Source organism: Antechinus flavipes, chromosome 2 (assembly GCF_016432865.1).
Source record: "Antechinus flavipes isolate AdamAnt ecotype Samford, QLD, Australia chromosome 2, AdamAnt_v2, whole genome shotgun sequence".
Classification (NCBI taxonomy): Eukaryota; Metazoa; Chordata; class Mammalia; order Dasyuromorphia; family Dasyuridae; genus Antechinus; species Antechinus flavipes.
This window is the reverse complement of record NC_067399.1, coordinates 152,321,855-152,340,984: the sequence shown is the minus strand read 5'-3', so window position 1 is coordinate 152,340,984 and position 19,130 is coordinate 152,321,855. Positions and strand designations below refer to the sequence as shown.

General features: G+C 35.6%; 1 protein-coding gene across 2 annotated transcripts in view; it reads left to right on the top strand.

The window, feature by feature from the left end:
* SYNDIG1 (synapse differentiation inducing 1) overlaps positions 1–18,224 on the top strand; it is a 295,089-nt gene extending 276,865 nt beyond the window's left edge. Inside the window, exons 4-5 of one of the 2 annotated variants that reach the window (XR_007950380.1) lie at positions 6,038–16,257; positions 16,949–18,224. Coding sequence is in view for 1 of the 2 variants with exons in the window: in XM_051975832.1 (XP_051831792.1) it covers positions 6,038–6,196 (159 nt within the window). In the remaining variant the exon portion in view is untranslated. Of the gene's footprint in view, positions 1–6,037; positions 16,258–16,948 lie in introns of those variants that run through there. The other variant, XM_051975832.1, reaches the window with a different exon arrangement.
* Positions 18,225–19,130: the final 906 nt, after the last annotated feature.

Below are 19,130 nucleotides of genomic sequence, written 5' to 3'. Positions count from 1 at the left end.
GCTGTCTTTTGAGCTAGAGTATCTGGAGTCAAATCCCTGGCCTCTCAGTTGACTATGAACTTAGGCATCTTAACTTTAAGTTTTCCTTTTCTCATGTGTTAAAAGAAAGGGTTAAATTGCATAGTCTCTAACATTCTTTCCAAATCTAAACATATAATCTTATGAGTATTCTGATCTGCAGAATGACTTTGCTCTAAGCATCTTGCAAATGCCTTGGCCCAGAAACACTCTCAAAGATTCTTTAAAAGGAGCTTTTGCATAGAGCCTACAACTCACATAACTTTGATTTCTTTAGCTGCAAGACATTTTGACCTTTGCCATAAACATCACATTTTATTCTAAAACAACAAAATTCTCCCCAATTTCTAGAGATGCTTAGCAAAGTATAAAATGGTGAAGATTATAAGCAAAACGTGGCACATTTGACCTTGAGTTTCCTTAAAATCAGTCTTGGTAATTTGGTTTTTACTAATCTTACTGCTAAGCAGCAAACAGAAAGAAGAGTGTGCATGCATATAGTTATTTATATACATGAATGTGCATATATCTATGCATTTTATATATGTGTGCATTTATGTGAATTTAAGTGTATATGTATATTTGCACATATGTGTGCATATGTATATACAAATATATTCCCAAAATATTCATAGCCACATAATATGACACCAAGGAAATGGAAATCATTTGGGGAATGGCTCAAAATCTATAGTATATAAATGTAACACAATATCACTGCATAGTTAAGAAATAATAAATACAAGTATTTCCAAGAAATATGAAACAATTTGCATTCATTTATACAGAGCAAAATGAATGGAAGCAAGAGAACAATATACACATAATGACTACAATAGAGTAAATGAAAATATTCCTAAAAGGAAATTGAATTTCCAGTTAATGGAAAAACAGTTAAGGTTCTTGAAAAAGAGATAAACACATTTCCTTTCTGATAGCTGAGAGGTAAGGGTGCACTATGACAGAATATCATACAAGTTGTCATATATTGTCTCTTTATCAGATGTTTTTGAGTAAGTGCTTTTCTTTAGCACAGGGTGGGTTGAGTATGGAGGCAAAGTAGGGCATCAGAAAGAGCTCTGGTTTTACAATCAGAGGGACTAGGGTTAATTCTACTTTTTTACACTGTCTGAGGGACCTTTATCAAGTCAATTAAACACCATGGGTCTCAGTTTCCTCATCTGTTATTGAAGGAACTAGACTAGTGTGGGGTAAAGACAAAGGGAATCAGTGAAACATCTTTTTAAGAGAAAGAATGCTTGGTTCATACTTTTAGTAGGGGGTTACTGTAACATTTATTTCTTTTTTGTTTTTATTAATTAAAAAAAAAAACAAGACCTTTTGGATACAATTTTCTTTTCAGGTAAGCACAAAGTTTCAGGTTAAATGTAGTGAATATTTATCAAAGTGTCATTATAAGCCAAATTGATTAATCAGTTGAGTATAAAGATTTAATAGCCAGTTCTGACTAGTAATCTGTCTTTAAGTTTATAGAGCAGAGGTGATTTCATTACCAGAAAATGTTTGTGCTGTGTCTTGGGTCTACTTCAGCCTATTCCAGTTAGATATCTTATGCTGGTTTCAAGATTGGACATATATATTCACAAATATCAAAATGTTATTTTCTTAAGCTTACTAGTTGGTTAACTGTCAGCTTATACCATTTTAATTTTATCACTAAATAGAATTTTGTAAATATTTTAAGTGATCAGCATGTGCCAGGGCTTAAAATGAGAGTCAATGTGACATGTACAAAGAGCTGATCTAGAGTAAGAAATTTAATTTTAATTCAACAAACATTAGATAAGATCCTCCTATGTGTCAGATACTTTTATGATACAAAGTCCCAAATGTAAATCTCTGACCTAAAGGAGCTTGCCTTTTTTGAAGAGAAATAGGGAGACCTGGTTTCAAGTTCCATTTCTGACACATAACAGCTTTGTGCTCTGAGCAAATCATTGAACTTTTCAGGATTTTAGAGAACTCAATTATAAATTACATAACAGAAGTAGACTCTGCATTGGTAAAGGGAGGTTCACCTACTCCAGTAAAATTACTGGTCCAAATAACAATAAAAATAACAGCAACTATGCAAGGTGCTAGCTCAGATACATAAACAAACAAGATATGTGGGGTGGGAGCTTATGATCTAGTAAAAAGAAATAAGACTGATGCCAAAGAAAGTATAATATAAATCAGAGCATGATGAATGAATGATCGAGATTAAACATGTTATTGTAAGGTCCAAGGAAGGAAAGTTTTCCCGAAGAAAAAATTCTACATTACCAAGTGGTTGATTTAACATTTAGAATTGTATCCAACAGCTGTTCCTTTGGAAAACGTGACTTTTGGTGGTATACTAGGACAATGCTTTACCACTCTGCCTTGTAATCATTTTTCAGCAACAAAACAATATGATTCTTATACTTCAAAATTTGGAATGAGGCCACAAATCCACAAGGACACACTAGTACATGGGGCTACACTGTCTGGATTTACCACTCAGATTCATTATTTTAATTTTTCTTTTGCCAAATAAAGATGTATAACAAAAAAGGATAATTGACAATAGGTTTCCCCTGGCTTTTTTTGTTGCAGTCCTCTCCATCTCTTCATGACCCCATGTGGGGTTTTTTTGGGCAGAGACACTGGAATTATTTGCCATTTCCTTCTTCAGTTTATTTTACAGATGAAGAAACTGAGGCAAACAGTTAAGTGACTTGCCCAGAGTCACACAGTAAGTGTCTAAAGCCAGATTTGAACTTAAGAAGATTAACTTCCTGATTCCAGGCTTGGTCCTCTATCCATTGCACCATCCAACTTTCTGGATGCTGTAGCAAGGGGTGTTTAATGCCTTAACCTGGTATCCTGGTGACTGAAGTGAGGCTAGTTATGTAACTTATTGTCACTACGTGCATATACGTATTCTGAAGTGGTAGAATTCGTTATCTTCCCCCCATACACTCTATACTTCTGCAGTCACCTAATATTAATGAGATAATACTACTGTTTTCCCAGTAAGCTGGAACAGACTCTGGCATTATCTTCAACTCCCCTTTCTGTCAGCCCATATATACATCATGTCAAATGAACTAATATATGTAAAGTTTACCTGGTACATAACTTTTTAAATAGTTTCCCTTCATCATCTTGGTATCTAACCTATTACCAAGTCTTGTCATTTCTAGCTTCCCAGCGTCATTTCTATCATACCCTTTTCTCCATTCTTACAGACATAGCCCTACTTCATGCATTCATCACTTTTTGCCTGACTTATAATGTCTTTTCTCCTAATTTGTCATCTTGTTTCAAGTTTCTCCAGCTCTAAACCTTCCTTCACTCAGTTGCTTAAGTCACTTTTCTAAAGCACAGTTCTGGCAATGTCACCCCTATCCCCTAAGTTTTAACAAGCTCCAGGGGCTCATTATTATGTCGATGATCTAACATAAATTCCTCTGTGTGGTGTTTAAAGCCCTAAATGACCTGTTCATCTCTTCCTCTCTTGCATTCTTCTACTTCATATTCACCTTCATATACTCTGCAATCCAGCTATACTAGCCTATTTGCAGTTCATAAAACACAGCTTTCTATCTTCCTTCTGCTGACATTTTCCACTGGATATGCCAAGTGCCTGGAATCTTGTGTTCCCTCATATTTTCCTCTTGGTTCTCCTGACTTCCTTCAAGACTGCTACTCCCTGTAGGAGAGCTTTTACCTATCCCTCTACATTCTAGTGCTTTTCATTTTGATTTTGTCTTTCATTTTCTTTGTGTGTGTCTGTGTATATATGTACACATGCATACACAAATACACACAAACATACACATATTTAACTAGTTAGTTACATGATCATTCCACCATTAGAATATAAGGTCTTCCAAGGTAGAGGCCACATATTTACCTTTGATAGTATCCCCAGCTCTTTTTATGGTGCTTGACACAAAATAAACCATCAATAAATGTTTGTTGACCTAACAGCCAACTACCATTTCCCTCCCAATATAAAGAAATGCATAATTCTGCATTAGATCTTCTTATGTGTGTTAAACTCCACTAGTCAGAGAGGGATAGAGAGAACTATCTCCAAAGAGGGGAACAAAGTAGGAAAAGATGGTAATAGAGAGGTTTGGCCTTTGGCAAAGAAATCCCTCACTCTTTTTGCTTTAGTTTGGTAATAGCAGAAAGATGGTACAAACTGAGCAACAATGTACTAAACAATTAAATGACATTCGATAAAATTGATGAAAAAGATGACCTTGATATTCATCCAAAAGGCTGTTCATAATATCTGCTCATTGTCTTAAAAAGTGCTTTCAATGTTTTTACTTTAAGTCATAGTTATTCAGTTATTTTTTCTTTGAAGACTTTTCCTCATGGGCCAGTCCACCAAATTGTATAAATATGAGCTATAATTAAAGTGACAAAGACTCACAAAACTTCCATAAATGAATACTTTTAATACAAACAAGTATTTTGAGATAATATTATAATTACTGAATCTATTACCTGGCTGACATAGCACTATAGAATCTTGTACCTGGAAAGGACATTAGAGAAGGTCACTTTCTTAATATTAACGAAGCCAAGATGAGTAGGTAAGCTACATAGGTTGTCATCTAGGGAAAAACAGGCAAGGGATGAAAAGAAGGATGTGTTTAGCAATTGTTTTTGGTTCAGACTTGTCATTTTATCCATATATAAAACTCTTGCTATGCTTTGCTATTACAGATTAGCAACTGATTTGTTAACTGTTTTGAAGATTTGTCCACTTCAAAGAGAGTTTAAGCAGTTTGCCCAGTGTCACACAACTAGGATTGTTAAAAGCAAGACTAGAATGTAGGCTATACTGATTCCAACAACAGCCTTCTTTACACCATTCTATTCTTTCACTTTTAAACCTGTTTTTTATACATGCACATACTTTTAATGCCAGAAAATTCACTATCCACGGTATGTATATATTTTTTTAGAAAGTCAAGTCTTGTGTATCAGAATAAATTCATAAATCCTCTGGGAGGCAATCCCATACTCTTTGAGGAGATAAAATTGTGAGTCCAAACTTGATTTTGGGGGGCATAATTTTCAAGCTTTGACTAGGAAATTATTCCCATTTTTTTGTTGCCACAATCAAATCAAATGATCCTATCTGCAGCCTCCAATATCAGACTTCTACTGATTCCTTCCTGCCCATTTATCAGCACAATTTTTTTCTTGAAGTTACATTGTATTTGCTTGTTTGTATATATATTATACCACCTAACTATCCCACCCCAACTAATAAAATGTACATTTCTTGAGAACAAAGATAATCAATCAGTTAACAGTAAGAGCCAGGAACTGAAAATAAAAAATGAAAATCAGTCCTTTCCCTAAAGGAGTTTTAATTGTGATAAGAAAGACAAATGCATACAGGCACATGGATATTTTTGTATATGTAAGTATGTATATGAGTTTTTATATACACACGTTAGTATATGTTTAAATGTGTGTATGTATCTATATATGTGTGTATATATATGTATATATATATATATATATATATATGTACATATATAGGTACCTGCAGGATACATACAAATGCATAAAAATAGGTATCCATAAGATATATGTTAATTATGGATAAAATTATATTAGAAGACAAGGCACCTGAGGGATGAACAAAAGGCAGCAAAAGCCTTATGTAAAGGAAGACATTTGTGCTGAGTCCTGAAAAAAAAAATGAGGATTCTAAGAGACAGAGGCAAAGAGGGTAAGTGTTCAAGCCATAAAGCACAGTCCTACTAATCCCAAATTCTTATTATTGATAATTTTGACACAAAGCATAAGGTCAAAGGATAATAATTCAAATATTGTCCTTTAAAGGAGATTCTTATCTTTCAACATTGCTAAATTCTTCCTTTGCAAAATGAATAGGAATTAGAGGATTAAAAGAATAGAAAAATCCTCTTTATACTTCTGCCAAATCTCACTTTTGCTAATGACTATTATTTCCACTTCCCTTTTTTTTCCCACTCTACAGACTAACAAAGCTGTGGCCAAGGGTGACTTCCACCAAGCCAGCACCAGTTCCCGACGGGCACTCTTCTTGGCTGTGCTCTCCATCACCATTGGAACTGGTCTCTACGTGGGAGTGGCTGTGGCACTGATTGCCTATCTCTCCAAAAACAATCACTTATGAGTCCCTGGCAAAGGAAATAAGAAGGAGGAACTCAGTGGATGAAGAGAAACCAGAGCTGAGTTGATGGAGAGAAGATGATCCCTGGTATGGGGGACCAGGAAGACAAACCCATGTGATATTACTCATTATAAATCACAAAACAACTCCAAGAAGCCCAGAATTTTTCTGTCTGTATCTTATTTTTTTTATTTTTGGTCTTTTAAAGGCCTTTTGCACCATTGTGCTGAGCAGAACTGAATACTTTTAGAAAGAAGACTCCAGCAGAGATCCCAAACTGTGAGGCACCTCTGGTTTGTTTCTGACTGGTTAATTAATACTGTGTCTACATGGCACTCAAAAGAAATACTGCTATCAGTGCTAGCAATGAGCAAACAGAATAATGGCTTTATTTTGTGGACTATAGGGCTCCAAAGACAGAGAGTGCAAGGGATATATCATGATTTCATATTGGCACTGCTTGATCCCTCTTGCATACCTTTGATACTCCCCCAGAAAAAAATGAAAGACAAAAAAACTATCTCCCTGTCTTTGTAAGCTGGGGGTGAGGGGCTAACCAGTTCCCAGATCCCGTCCTCAGCTGACATTACCCCATAAGCCAGCCCAGCCCCAGAATGCAGGGCCAGAATAGCATGGAATATGTCTTCATCTCCACCAATGCTTCTTCTCCATGGTGACTACAAAATGAGGCTATAATGGGCCTTCTCTCAGTTTTTAAGTTAAAGAGAGACCAGGTGCTTCTGTAAAAAAAAAAAACAAAAAAAAAAAAAAAAAGGAGAATGTCAAAGAAAGGGCTGAACCTAAATAAGAAAGAGAAGCAAAGTATCCCTCCTATGGACTCTCTTCCCTGTGCACAGCTGAGCCGAACACGAGCACTGTAACCTCATGGCAACAGAGCTTACCAACCCCAAGACTGGAGACTCAGCCTCAGAATGAAGAAATATAGGGACATTTTTTTTTTTGCTTTGTTGTCACTCACCTCAATGATAAGCAATGTACCTAGCTATCTTGTGAAGGAGTTGAACGCTATCCTTTACTTTCTTGACTAAATGAATAGCTTATTTTCTCTTCATATTTTTTTTAAAGTAGCAATCATTGCTTCGTGTTACTCAGTTTATCAGATGAATGCTGAGAAAGTAATAATCACAGCCATTTTAATACTGTTTCATGTCTATTTTCCCAGTGCTATTTATTTAACAAAAAATATCTTTTAGGATCAATTCTTTGGTCTTTTCTTTGGGGTTTGTTTCAAGCAATTGGCTTTCATTCTTAAGGAAAAAAAAAACTTTAAAATATCACTAACCTTCTTCTACTGGAAGCAAATCTCTGTTAAGACCATAATCCCAACTTTCTTAACTTTATTCATTAGCATAAAGATCATCAACCTGACCTTAATGACCTCCAAAAGCACATGAATGCTGTCTTTGTGGAAGGAAGCAACATTCCCCAAAAACTTTGACTTATTGCTCATTCATTCTAGGTTCCTTAAATATCAGTAATCTCATACTTGAACATCTCAAGGTTATGGAGAGAGAACAAGTGATATAGTGGATAAAAGGATGATTTTGGATTCAAGAAGACCTGAATTTAGCTCCTACCTTGGAGACATACTAGCTATGTGCCCTTTGATAAACCACTTAACCCCTCAGTGCTATAGAGACAACTCATTAAGACTCTGAGTTGTCAATTTACATCAGTCAAGGCAGATTTTATACCCTGAGTTCATCATATTGATTAAATCTCAAATTTAGTTAATAATATACACATATGTATTTTATACATATAAATACACATATGCATATATATAAAGGAAATATATACATTGTATATTTGTATATGTATATATGTGTGTGTGTTTGAAAGGCTATGGTCCAATCAATTCAATAGCCTAGCTGTCCACACTGGAGTCAATGTTAAAAGGTTTGAGGCAGCAAGGTGATACAATGACTAGAGTGCCAGACCTAGAATAAGAAGGACCTGAGTTCAAATATAGTCTCAGATACAAGCAACTATAGGCAAGTCATTTGAGCTTGATTTCCTCAGAAAACAAAAAAAGATGGGGTGAACTTAGCTTGATTTTTATGCTGATATAATGATCGATTTAATATCCACAGTATGTTCCCTTATTCATAGTAAATTAGCCTTAATTCACCTGGTTTTCATGCATAATGTTTTAATGGACTCAGATCCTCTTCACTTTCAACTTTCATCTTACCCTAATTTAGCTGCTTTCCCTGATCTCACAGGTGATTTTTGATCACCCTTTTCTAGATTTTATACAACTCTGTGTATTTTTGTTTGAGATATGATAATAAGAACTGAGTAAGTTGGGTATGAATACATCATCATTTTACCAAAATCAAAATCTGTCTGAAGAAAATTAGAAGGAATTCTTGTGTCCCAATGGTTCAAACAGCTTCTAAGGGCTAATCCATTCTATTAAATTCAGTAGATAATTGCAAAACACCCACAATGTGCACAGTATCATGTTAGTCACTAGAATACAGATTCATATACACAAAAATATTCCTGCCCACCAGCAACTTACATTTTACTGGGCGAAAAAACAATATTCACATGTATTATTGATGCTGTTGGAGTGGTCTAGATTAGTGGCTATAAGAGAGTTGTTAAGAATCCCCTTTAAATCAGCTGCAGGTTTTAGGAATGAAAGACTTCACTCATTCCCAAATTATTAGTTGCAAAATGAAATTTTATTGTTGGATAGAAATCAGTTTACCAAGAGATTGACTTCTATAGTGGCAGATCTATGGAAAATGGAGTTTTGAGCTGAGAATGCAGTTCTCAGTGGACAGAAAGTCCTGGCAGCAAAGGGAGCTACCAAGGTCCATCTGAAAGGATTTAATTGATGGAAGGTATTATATTGAGTGTCTTGGTGGGGGCTGGGACAGCCCAAGCAAAACAGGTCAGACCCGGTGGAGTCCCAAGTTGGCTCATCTACAAGCTAGGTTTCAGCTTGAGCTGGAAATTGAATTGAATGAGTCTTTAATTGAATAGAGTTGGAATTATTTTCCTAAGGACTAGAACCAACCCCACCTAGATAACAAAATGAAACTGTTTGTCGTGTTTCCCTCGGACAGGGTCCCTCATTGAGGCAGAGTTGAAGGAGATTTTCTCCTTCAAGAATTTTTAGAGTTTCGGAGTCCCTTCTTCATTATGAGTAATACAAAAGAGAGTAAAAAGACTGATTAACTAACTACCTTTTACTACCAGCAGTGAGAGATTAGACTTAAGTCACTTCTAAGATCCTCCTCTTTCCCAATTCTAAGATTATAGTTATATAATTATTATTATACTTTGGGTCGCTCTTAAATCAATCTGCAAAATTGAAAGGGATGTGAATGACATTAAAGGATGTTTTTATGGAGATAAAGAAACATCCAGAAAGTTGAGAGGAAACAGTAAAAGGAAATCAAATGCCTGCTAATTAGATGCAAAAGCAGAGACATTTTACTATATACTTTATAAAAATGTCTCCTCACATTAAAAAATTTCTGTATTAATAAATTTTCCAGGATAAATGAATGAAGATTAATCTAATACATATGACACATATTCTTGATCTTCTAGATCCTCCTATGCTATAATATTTTATTCTGAAGATTTCTTTCTCTTTTTTTGTTTCTTTAAACCTAGAAAAAGTATTTACATTTGGATATACATAGTCACCCTGTGACTTAGTGCAGAAGAAAGAACTTAGCTCAATGAAATTTTAGGAACATAGGTTCCTAAAGTCAGTTCCTAAAGTCAAAGAACCTGAGACCTGTGTTCAATACCAGTTATAGCTACTAGTTACCTGAGTGACCTTGGATAACCACTTTTCTTTGTATTTGCATGTAAAATGAAAACATTAAATTAGATCCTCCCTTACGGAGCTCACAGAATACAATCATTAATTCTCTTTATGGATCCCTTAAGGATCCTTGCATTAGAACCTTTTAAAAAGTGTTTGAACTACACACAGCTCTTTGAATATAGGTTTCCATTGGGATGCACATCTGCTAAAACACCTTTGATCTACAAAATATCTTGGTTATGACTTTGCAAAGTATGATAACTCATTTGCTCATCCATGAAACACATTTGATGGGTGATGGGTTAGGAAGAAGAATAAGATTCTTTATATTTCTTTTTCTTCTTTTTCTTGTTGTTATTTGTTTGCTCTTTACCTGGTCTTGGAGTCTTTTCCAAGAATCAAAGTTCCCACAGAAAATGTTCTAATGTTTTTCTTTATTTGCTACATAAAGATCTGGATACAATACAACAAAGAGGCATCTAGTCTTCAGTAAGGTCCTTCACTCCAGATAAACAGACCAGTATCCAATGGCACTTTCCTCCAAGTGCCAGGGCTACTTGTTTGTATTCATTAGTATTCAAAAATGATAGAAAAACTATGTGAATAGAAAATATCCTATGGATGATTCTTCATCTATTTTCTTTTCAAAAAGAAAATCAACTACTTTAGAGGTGAAAAAAAGAGCATTCTCATGAAACACTTGATAAACATTTCCACTTTCTTGTTAGCCAATGTATAGTTCCTAATACAAGGTTGGCCTTGGCGGACCCATGGAAAATGATGATTGGTGTAAACATGGAGTTGCCAATAAATACAGGGATTCACTTTGCACTAAGGGCAAGAGTCCACACAAACATGTAGTGAATACTGCTAAAGAGAATCCAGCTTTTACAGAAGAGAGGAGAGAGTCCTAGGAAAATTTGGACAACCAATCAATCAAAACACAGCAACAATTAAGTTCCTCCTTGCATCAGTACATTAGCCCATCAATCTCATTCACATGCATCTTTGAATTTTAAGTGACTCATTTAAGAAGCCTGCCAATTTGCCAGTATCAGTTACCATTCATTGCTCACTCATCCCTCTAGAGGTTACAGACTGATCTTTGGGAAAAGCTTATAATGAAGAAGCCATGCTTGTGCCTGCCCTTCTTGGCTTGCAATCACTGACAGGCTGAAATATGAATGGCCAAAATGTCTATTTCTCAGAGACGATGGTGGCAAATGACACCTACAACTGAAGACTGAGCAGTAATTGCGAATTTATGGCGGGTTATTGTGACCTTTTTTCCTATCATTTACTAGTGCCTCTTTTTTTTTTTTTAAGCACCAAAGTCATTTCTTGACAATTCTCCCATCTCTCCAATAGTGGAATAGGAAATGGGGATGGGCATGAGAGTTGTGGATGCTGAGATAAGGGGCAAGAGGGAAAAAGAACTCCTCCTTATACTAAAAAGGCAAAAAAACAGTTATTCAAAACCAATTGGCACAAGACCTCATTTATCAGAGTAAATCATGAATATAATGACCAAAAGTTATTACCTGAAATTATTAACATAAATAGGTTCTCCCAGATGTGAAAAAATCCTTAACCATCATAGAGCCCCAAACCCCCATTATAGAGACATGGAAGTTAAATCCCAGAGTGCAATTATTATGAAATAATTTGCCCAAGTCACACAAGATAGCAACAAAATTCAAATTTGAATTCAGCTATTGTGATTCCGAATTAGATATTCTTACTACCTCCACAAAAGCTGGCCATGTGAGATAGAATACATATGGGACAAAGGAGAATTCCACAGCACTCAAAGACAATTTAGAAATGGAGCAAATACCTTTACCTGTGCAAGTTTGGGAGGAGAGGATAATTCAGGGAAGGCTTCCTGAAGGAGATTAACACAAGTGATCTATATTAGTTCTGTCCTAAAAATTGCATGTCATATTTAAACTATAACCACTAATGCTCTATTGAGAAACAAGCAACCTGAGTGACACCATGATTGGTATGGGTTTACTCTTATCAACCCCATATTCATTCATTCCCCTTTCTTAACAGCCTCTCTGAGTCCTGAAGTCCCTACCTCTCAAAATAGTGGAAGAACACAAATGATTTCTTGCCCTTTCACCTCAAGCAGAGTTAGCATGAGATATAACCCCAGACTTGCTACTAACCAGCTATCTATATTTCTATCTATTCATGACAATGACCATGAGAAAAACACACTTATTCAGTATTTAAGTGATATTAAGTATCTCAATTTTCCAGGAAAATTATAAAGGGTTAGAAAAAATATATAACTCCCCCTAAAGACCTGTTCTTGAGGAGTTTATATACTAATAGAAGATGAAATTTAAAAGGAAACTGGATGGAGAGAGAAGGCAAAAGGAAAGGTAGAATTGCTAAGGAAAAAGAAACGTCAATTGAAGAATAATTTGAGCTGAAAGTAAAGTAAGTCTTTCTAGGGCCCTTCATGTAAAGGTAATCCTGGCCAAGGACTTGCCTATCCTAAGTAGGGACATCTCCAAGGGAGGAAAGGTGTGGGTGGAAAAGTTTGGCATGTTGAGTAACAGTTTCAAGCAAATTTATAACCACTCAAGTTCTTGGAACTATGACTTATACAAGTACTACAAGAAAAAATGAAAACTCTAGTGAATTGGCTTCCTCTTTAGTTTTATTTTCAGTGTAATGAGGTACCTGGCACATATGTAGACACAACTAATTTGCTAAGAAGGTTCCATCTACATGAAATATACTAGTTAGATATTTGGGAAGACTAGAAGAATGGAAAATGCATGAATATTCTCAGTTAGCCTACCACAAAAGGGAGGTTTACATAGCTAGAACTGTCTAAAATAGCCTGAATTAGCACCAGCCATATCTTTCACAGTATTTGTATTCAGTGGAAGTGATTCCCTCAACCACAGTAAGCAGCAAGTGGCAGGAGTCTGTTTAATGAGGAAATATGATTTAAATGTCACCCAGTTCCCTTCCAACTCTATAAATGATTCTATAGACTTCTAAGATACCTTCCAACTCTAAAAATCTATGACCAGCTTCGTTTTCACTCACACAAGGCCAGGAGTCTGTCTTCTGGGAATTTAGCATGCAAGACAATACTGAAACAGATTCCTACAGCTTTACTCTGATGAGCACTAAATAAATACAAAGATGAAAAATCATTGATGTGCATATTTTATAAAATGGAGGAGTCTGCATTTATGATGCTTCAAAGAGAGTAAAATTATAACAACTTCTTATATGAAAGGAAGAAAACTTGGCCTGGAAGAAGACTTCAAAAATGATAGGAGTAAATATTTTTGACTAAAAGTGGGGACTCTGGATAATTGAATAATAATAGATTTAGAGCTAGAAGATCACCAAGTCCAACTCCATTCATTTTATAGATAAGGAAATTGAGACATAAGGAGATAATTGATTTGCCCAGAGGCATATCTCTTAGGATTTCTGTGAGAAGGGATTTAAATACAAATCATCCTAATTCCAAGTCCAGTGCTCTTATCACAACACCATAGTGCTTTGCAACAAAATGAAATCATAACCAGGTGGCATGTAATGCAATGGAAAAAAATTTGGTGATATCATTTAGATTCAATCCCACAATGAGTAATCAATGCATGAGTAAATTTGTATTTTTTTAAAGCATTTGAAATTAAGTGACTTGGCCAGGATCACACAGCTAAAAAGGAAGTGTAGTGTCTGAGACCATATTTGAACTCAAGTCCTCCTCACTTCAAGGCTGGTGCTCTAACCACTGCGCTATCTAGCTGCCCTGTTAATAGACATTTATTAAGAACCTATTATGTGCATATAAAAAACCCACTTTGATAGAAGCTCTGCATTCTAGTTGACCTGGTCAGTGAAGGGTTCCCCTTGATGGATGAAATTGAAGTATTCTACTAAAAAGTGTTGGTATTGCCCAAAATGATAAGCAAATGATTCCCCAAAGACAAATGAACCACTGAATCTCCATTGTCTCTAATTTGAGTATATAAATAGACATCTATTTCAAACATTGTGTTAAAGGGTACCCTTTAATGGTAGATTAATGTATCATTTATTTACTCACAAAAGAAACTTTGGGGTGATATAGCACCTTAATTTTCTCTAAAAAATAGGCATACTGAGTCATTACCTTTGACTTCACTAGATCCCTAAAAGAGGATTTTAGAGATAATTAGGTGCTATGCATAGTCAGGTCAAACTACTCCCCAGAATTATGCAGAAATGAGTATCGTGTTACTATAATAAACAGTCAGCCTTGAGCCTCTTCCTACACAGTATCAAAAATGGTATAAAACATCTTTAGCCATTCTATTAGTTTTCTTTAAGCTACCAGTCAATATGCACATTTTTTTAATTTAAAGATATTACTTTCTCCTCACTGATTCAAGCTTCACTCACCTGAAAGACAATTTTGATATATGTACCCAGAGCATTTTCTGCCATGGGTTTTCATTGATTAGGTAATGTGGAATCCTTGTCACAGGAAAGCAAGGTCCACACCTTAACAAAATGAAGCGAGTCTCCATTTCTCATTACTCTCAGTCACCACAATCACTATTTCCTGCTCTATAGAGGGTTATAATGCATTATTCAGATTCATCAGTCAGCAATTTATTACCTAAGTATCACATAAGATTCTGAAGAGACAAGTACAAGAATAACATGATTCATATTCTCAAGAAGACTCAAATGATGGAGAAAACAAGTATATAATCTCATTATTTATATTTGTGTCTGTGTGTGTATACACACACACACACACATATATACATACATATACATAGATATGGAAAGAAAGAAGGACAGCTAAATGGTCCAGTAAATAGAGGGCCCAGGCTGGAGTCAGAAAGACCTAGTTCAAATGTGGCCTCAGACATTTCCTAAATGCATGACCTTGGCCAAGAGAGTTAACCATTTGCCTTAGTATCCTTATTTATAAAATGAGCTGGAGAAAGAAATGACAAATCACTCCAATATCTTTGCCAGGAAAACCATATAATTAGATCACAAGTCAAATATGACTGAAAGGACTGAACAACTACATACATGTGTAACATGTGCATGCATACACATATGTGTATACCGTGCATTGTCTATATACATGTGCATACACATATACGTATATCTCCTTAATTGCTAGTTTATCTATATATAAAGAAAAAATAATTTGCTGTGGAGAATTCTAATAGCTGAAAAGCCAAGAAAGACTCCGTGATGGTGCTAAAGGTGAAGAGAGCATATATGATTAGAGCAAAAGGACAGAGTTGAGAGATGGAATATACAGTGTGAGGAATGGAGAAAAAAAAACAGTTTGGCTGTACTTTGGTACATAAAATAATGTCCAATAAATTTGAAAAGATGGGCTGGAGTCAGTTTATTTAGGACTTTACAAACTAAAGAGAAGAGTTTTTATTTTATCCTTGAGGCAGTACAAAGGCAGAAGACTTGATTAAGTTTAGGAGTCACATGGTCTGCACTTAAGGGAAATTATTTGTGTGTGTAGCACAAGTTGGAGTAGCAATATATTTGAAGTAAGGTTAGGAAGCAGTTACATTGTTCCAGATAAGAGGTAATGAATGGCTACATTATGATGTTGCTATATGAACAGAGAGGAATTTGGTCTATGAGTTGCTGTGGAAGTTGAAGTAGAAGGATTTGGTAGCCATTTGAATTGTAGTGAAGAGTGAAGAATCAAGAATAATGACAACCTGGGAGATTGGAAGTATAGCGATTCCTTTGACATTGTTAGGAATATATTCTTGACACTAAAAATCAGATATTGAGGAAAATTTATTGAAGAAGAATCTTAAGGAATAGTCTTAATGTTTCTAGCCAGAAGCAAGCTGCTTCCTCTTCAGGAAGAAAGAGCCAATTCTCTCAGAATTGGGAGAACCTTTTATACTTGCTAGTGTGGAGCAGCTCCTCCCTTCAAGGACTGGATTGGTCTGTTTCTTCCAGGTTACAATCTTTCTGATATGGCCACTATATGTTTCCCTTTAGTTGGTGTAGTGGATGGAGCACCAGCACTGGAATCTGGAGGATGTCAGTTCAAATTTAGTCTCAGACACTTAATACTTCCTGGCTGTGTGATCCTGGGCAAGTCACTTAACTGCAAATGCCTCAGCAAAAAAAAAAAAAAAAAAAAAAGTATAAAACATCTTCCCCCTCATCATACATCCAGAGCAGTAGTGATTTGGTCAAGTCAGGTTATTGACCTGATGTCATACAATGACAAGCAATAGAATTAGATTTAAGTGAGGAAGAATTCTGCAAAGTCACCATCTAGTTTGACCTGGATAGGCTATTATCTTAAATTTGTGGTTTTCTCAAAACTACAAGGTTCTTTCTGATTGGCTGAATCACCCATGCCTTCTAGTCCCCCCAATTCCTTATTTGATTAATGTTTTTATTGATCACTTAGTTATTCTGTGCAATCTTAACCTTCCTTAACCTCTCCCATTCTGGAAACTACACTACCTCAAAGCTTGCAGCACTATGGAAACCCAACTTTTCAGCATTTTCTCACAACATTAATAGTGAAGTATTATAGAAAAGAGGTTTGGGTAAGGAGGTAGTAATAATAAGTTCAGATTAAATTGTACTGAATTTGAGATATCTCCGAGGTATACAGTTTGAAATGTCTAATAGATGATCTGTTACATTGTACTGAACTTCCTCAGGGAAGGACTAATGCTACATATATATATCTAAAAATCATCTGCATAAATGGCCATTAAATATGTTTATAAGGGTTTTATGAGAAATTTTATGAAGTTACCAAAAGGGTGTATAGGGAGAAGAAAAGAAAGCCTAAGGCAGAATGTTTCTGACAATAGGAATAATAGTAATTGTTGTTGCTGCTCCTGTTGTTGTTTGTCCTTCATCTCCAAGAGGACCATGACATGAAGGAGGTCATACAATGACATGCAATAGAATTAGATTGAAGTGAGGAAGAATTCTGCAAAGTCACCAGCCTCACTTTCTCAGAGTCTAGTGGCAAGTTGTAGATCAGGACAAATGGAGATGGTCCTGCATGCATTGGAAGACTTTGACTTTTCTAAGCTAAAGTTTTTAATAGGTCTCAGTTTGACATAGGCAATGCCAAATCAGTGATTAAGGTCAAGTAAGAAATGAGGTAGAGAATGGCCTCTTCTGCCTAGTCCAAAAAAAAAAAATCAATCTGGGAGGAAAACAGCCTCAGAGTTTCTGGCCAAAACAAAAACAATTGCTGCTGACTCAGAAAATCAAGATTCAAATAATGAGTGATTGAGGCTTGGCCTGGGATCTATTCTGAGGAAATAGAAGGGCTTTTGGGGGAGAGGGAAAGAGTGACAAAGCTTCTCTATGACCCAAAGATCAGACCTGCCTCCAAGGGGTGTTGTCATTTCTCAGGCATTTATTTAAGAGGTTCAGGGAAGTGTCATGGCAAGTCATGTTATATAGACTGATTCTAGCTGAAGAAGATGGATTATACCTTAGAGGTCTGCATAGTTTTTTAGCTCTGTTTCTCAAAATGAGAAGAATTAGAAAAGGAATGTTTTTTCTGAACTCAGCTAATACTCTTACTAGCAAGAAAGTCTCTGGTACTAATTTTCTCTTATAGACATGGCTCTCCTATTTTTTTATACAGATGTAGTGCTCCTACTTTTCTATTCATATGTATCACCAACACCGACATATAACAAACACCTTCTTACCTCTCTGTCTTTGCTTACACTATTCTCTTTTACTACAATTCTCTCTCCTGTTGAATATCTACTTTCTTTAAAATCTGCTTCATTTTGTAAATTATGCCCCCTTAAACTTTTTTTGGGGGCTGATGTAAACTGTGTCACCTTTGGGGGAAGGTTAACTCAAAACCCTCCCAGCACCCTTCCCAGACCACTCTCATATAATTTCATTCACTAGGAAATTTCGACCAGGGCATAATCAACATCTTCTTTTAAGTGGCTCAAACTACTCCCCAGCCCCAAGCCAAGACTGAACCCCATATAAGCAAGGGTTTGCTAACCCTTCTTTGCTAATTCCTAATCAGGAAGGCCTGCCCTTCTGGACTTAGCCTACAGATGAAGATATTTTCTTCTCAGTGTAAACCCATTTTTGCAATAGTCTTAACAGGACCTTGCCCACTAAGAAAGCTGTCTTCTTAGCTACTGTTTTCTTAGTGTAAATAAATTCCCCTGTGCCTGTATTTATTAGGGTTTGTGAATTCTTTCAGAAAACCTGCACAACTTGCTATGGGGATCCCATTGCTATTAGGAGATTTCTTACCCTCAATTGTTGCACCTCATCATTTCCAGAATCATTTCCCAAATCTCCTTTAATCAGCAATTAACTTCTCCACTTTGTATCTCACATTTGTGTATTAATAAATAAGAAATATTTGACATTATTGATCACTCAGCTAAATGTAAATTTAATTAAGTGGAGTTTCTTGATAATTAATCTCAATGAACAATCAGAAAATGATATAGAGAAGGAATAGTCAGATAGGCAGAAAAAGAACCAATAGTTCATGAAAACCAAGCAAAAGAAGAAATTATTTCCAACAAAATAAGATAGTCAACCATATCAAATGCAGCAAAAACATTGAGAAATTATCAAGAAATTCCATTTAATTAAATTTAAAATTAGCTGAGTGATCAGTCAATCAATTTTAATTATCTACTATGTGTTAGGCACTATGCTAAATTCCGGGATTCCAAAAAAGGATTTAAAAGAGATTTTAGGTAGTACTTAAAGGAAGCCAGGCAGGTCAAGAATCAAAATGGAGATTCTACATCAGGTATGGCAGGCAGACAGAGAAATTGCCCTGAGCCAAGATATAGTGTATTTTGTTCAAGCAGCAATAAGGAGGTCAATGCAACCAGATTGAGTATGAATTGGGGAGTGAGTTGTAAGAATACTGTAAAAGGAGGAGGACACAAGGTTATGAAAAACTTTAATGCCAAACAAAACATTTTATATTTGATCTTGTAAGCAGAAGAAAGTTACTAGACTTTACTAAGAGAGAAGGTGAGGGGAGATAATATAATCAGATCTTCATTTTAGAAAAATCATTTTATTAGCCGAAAGCATAATAGATTGGAGTGA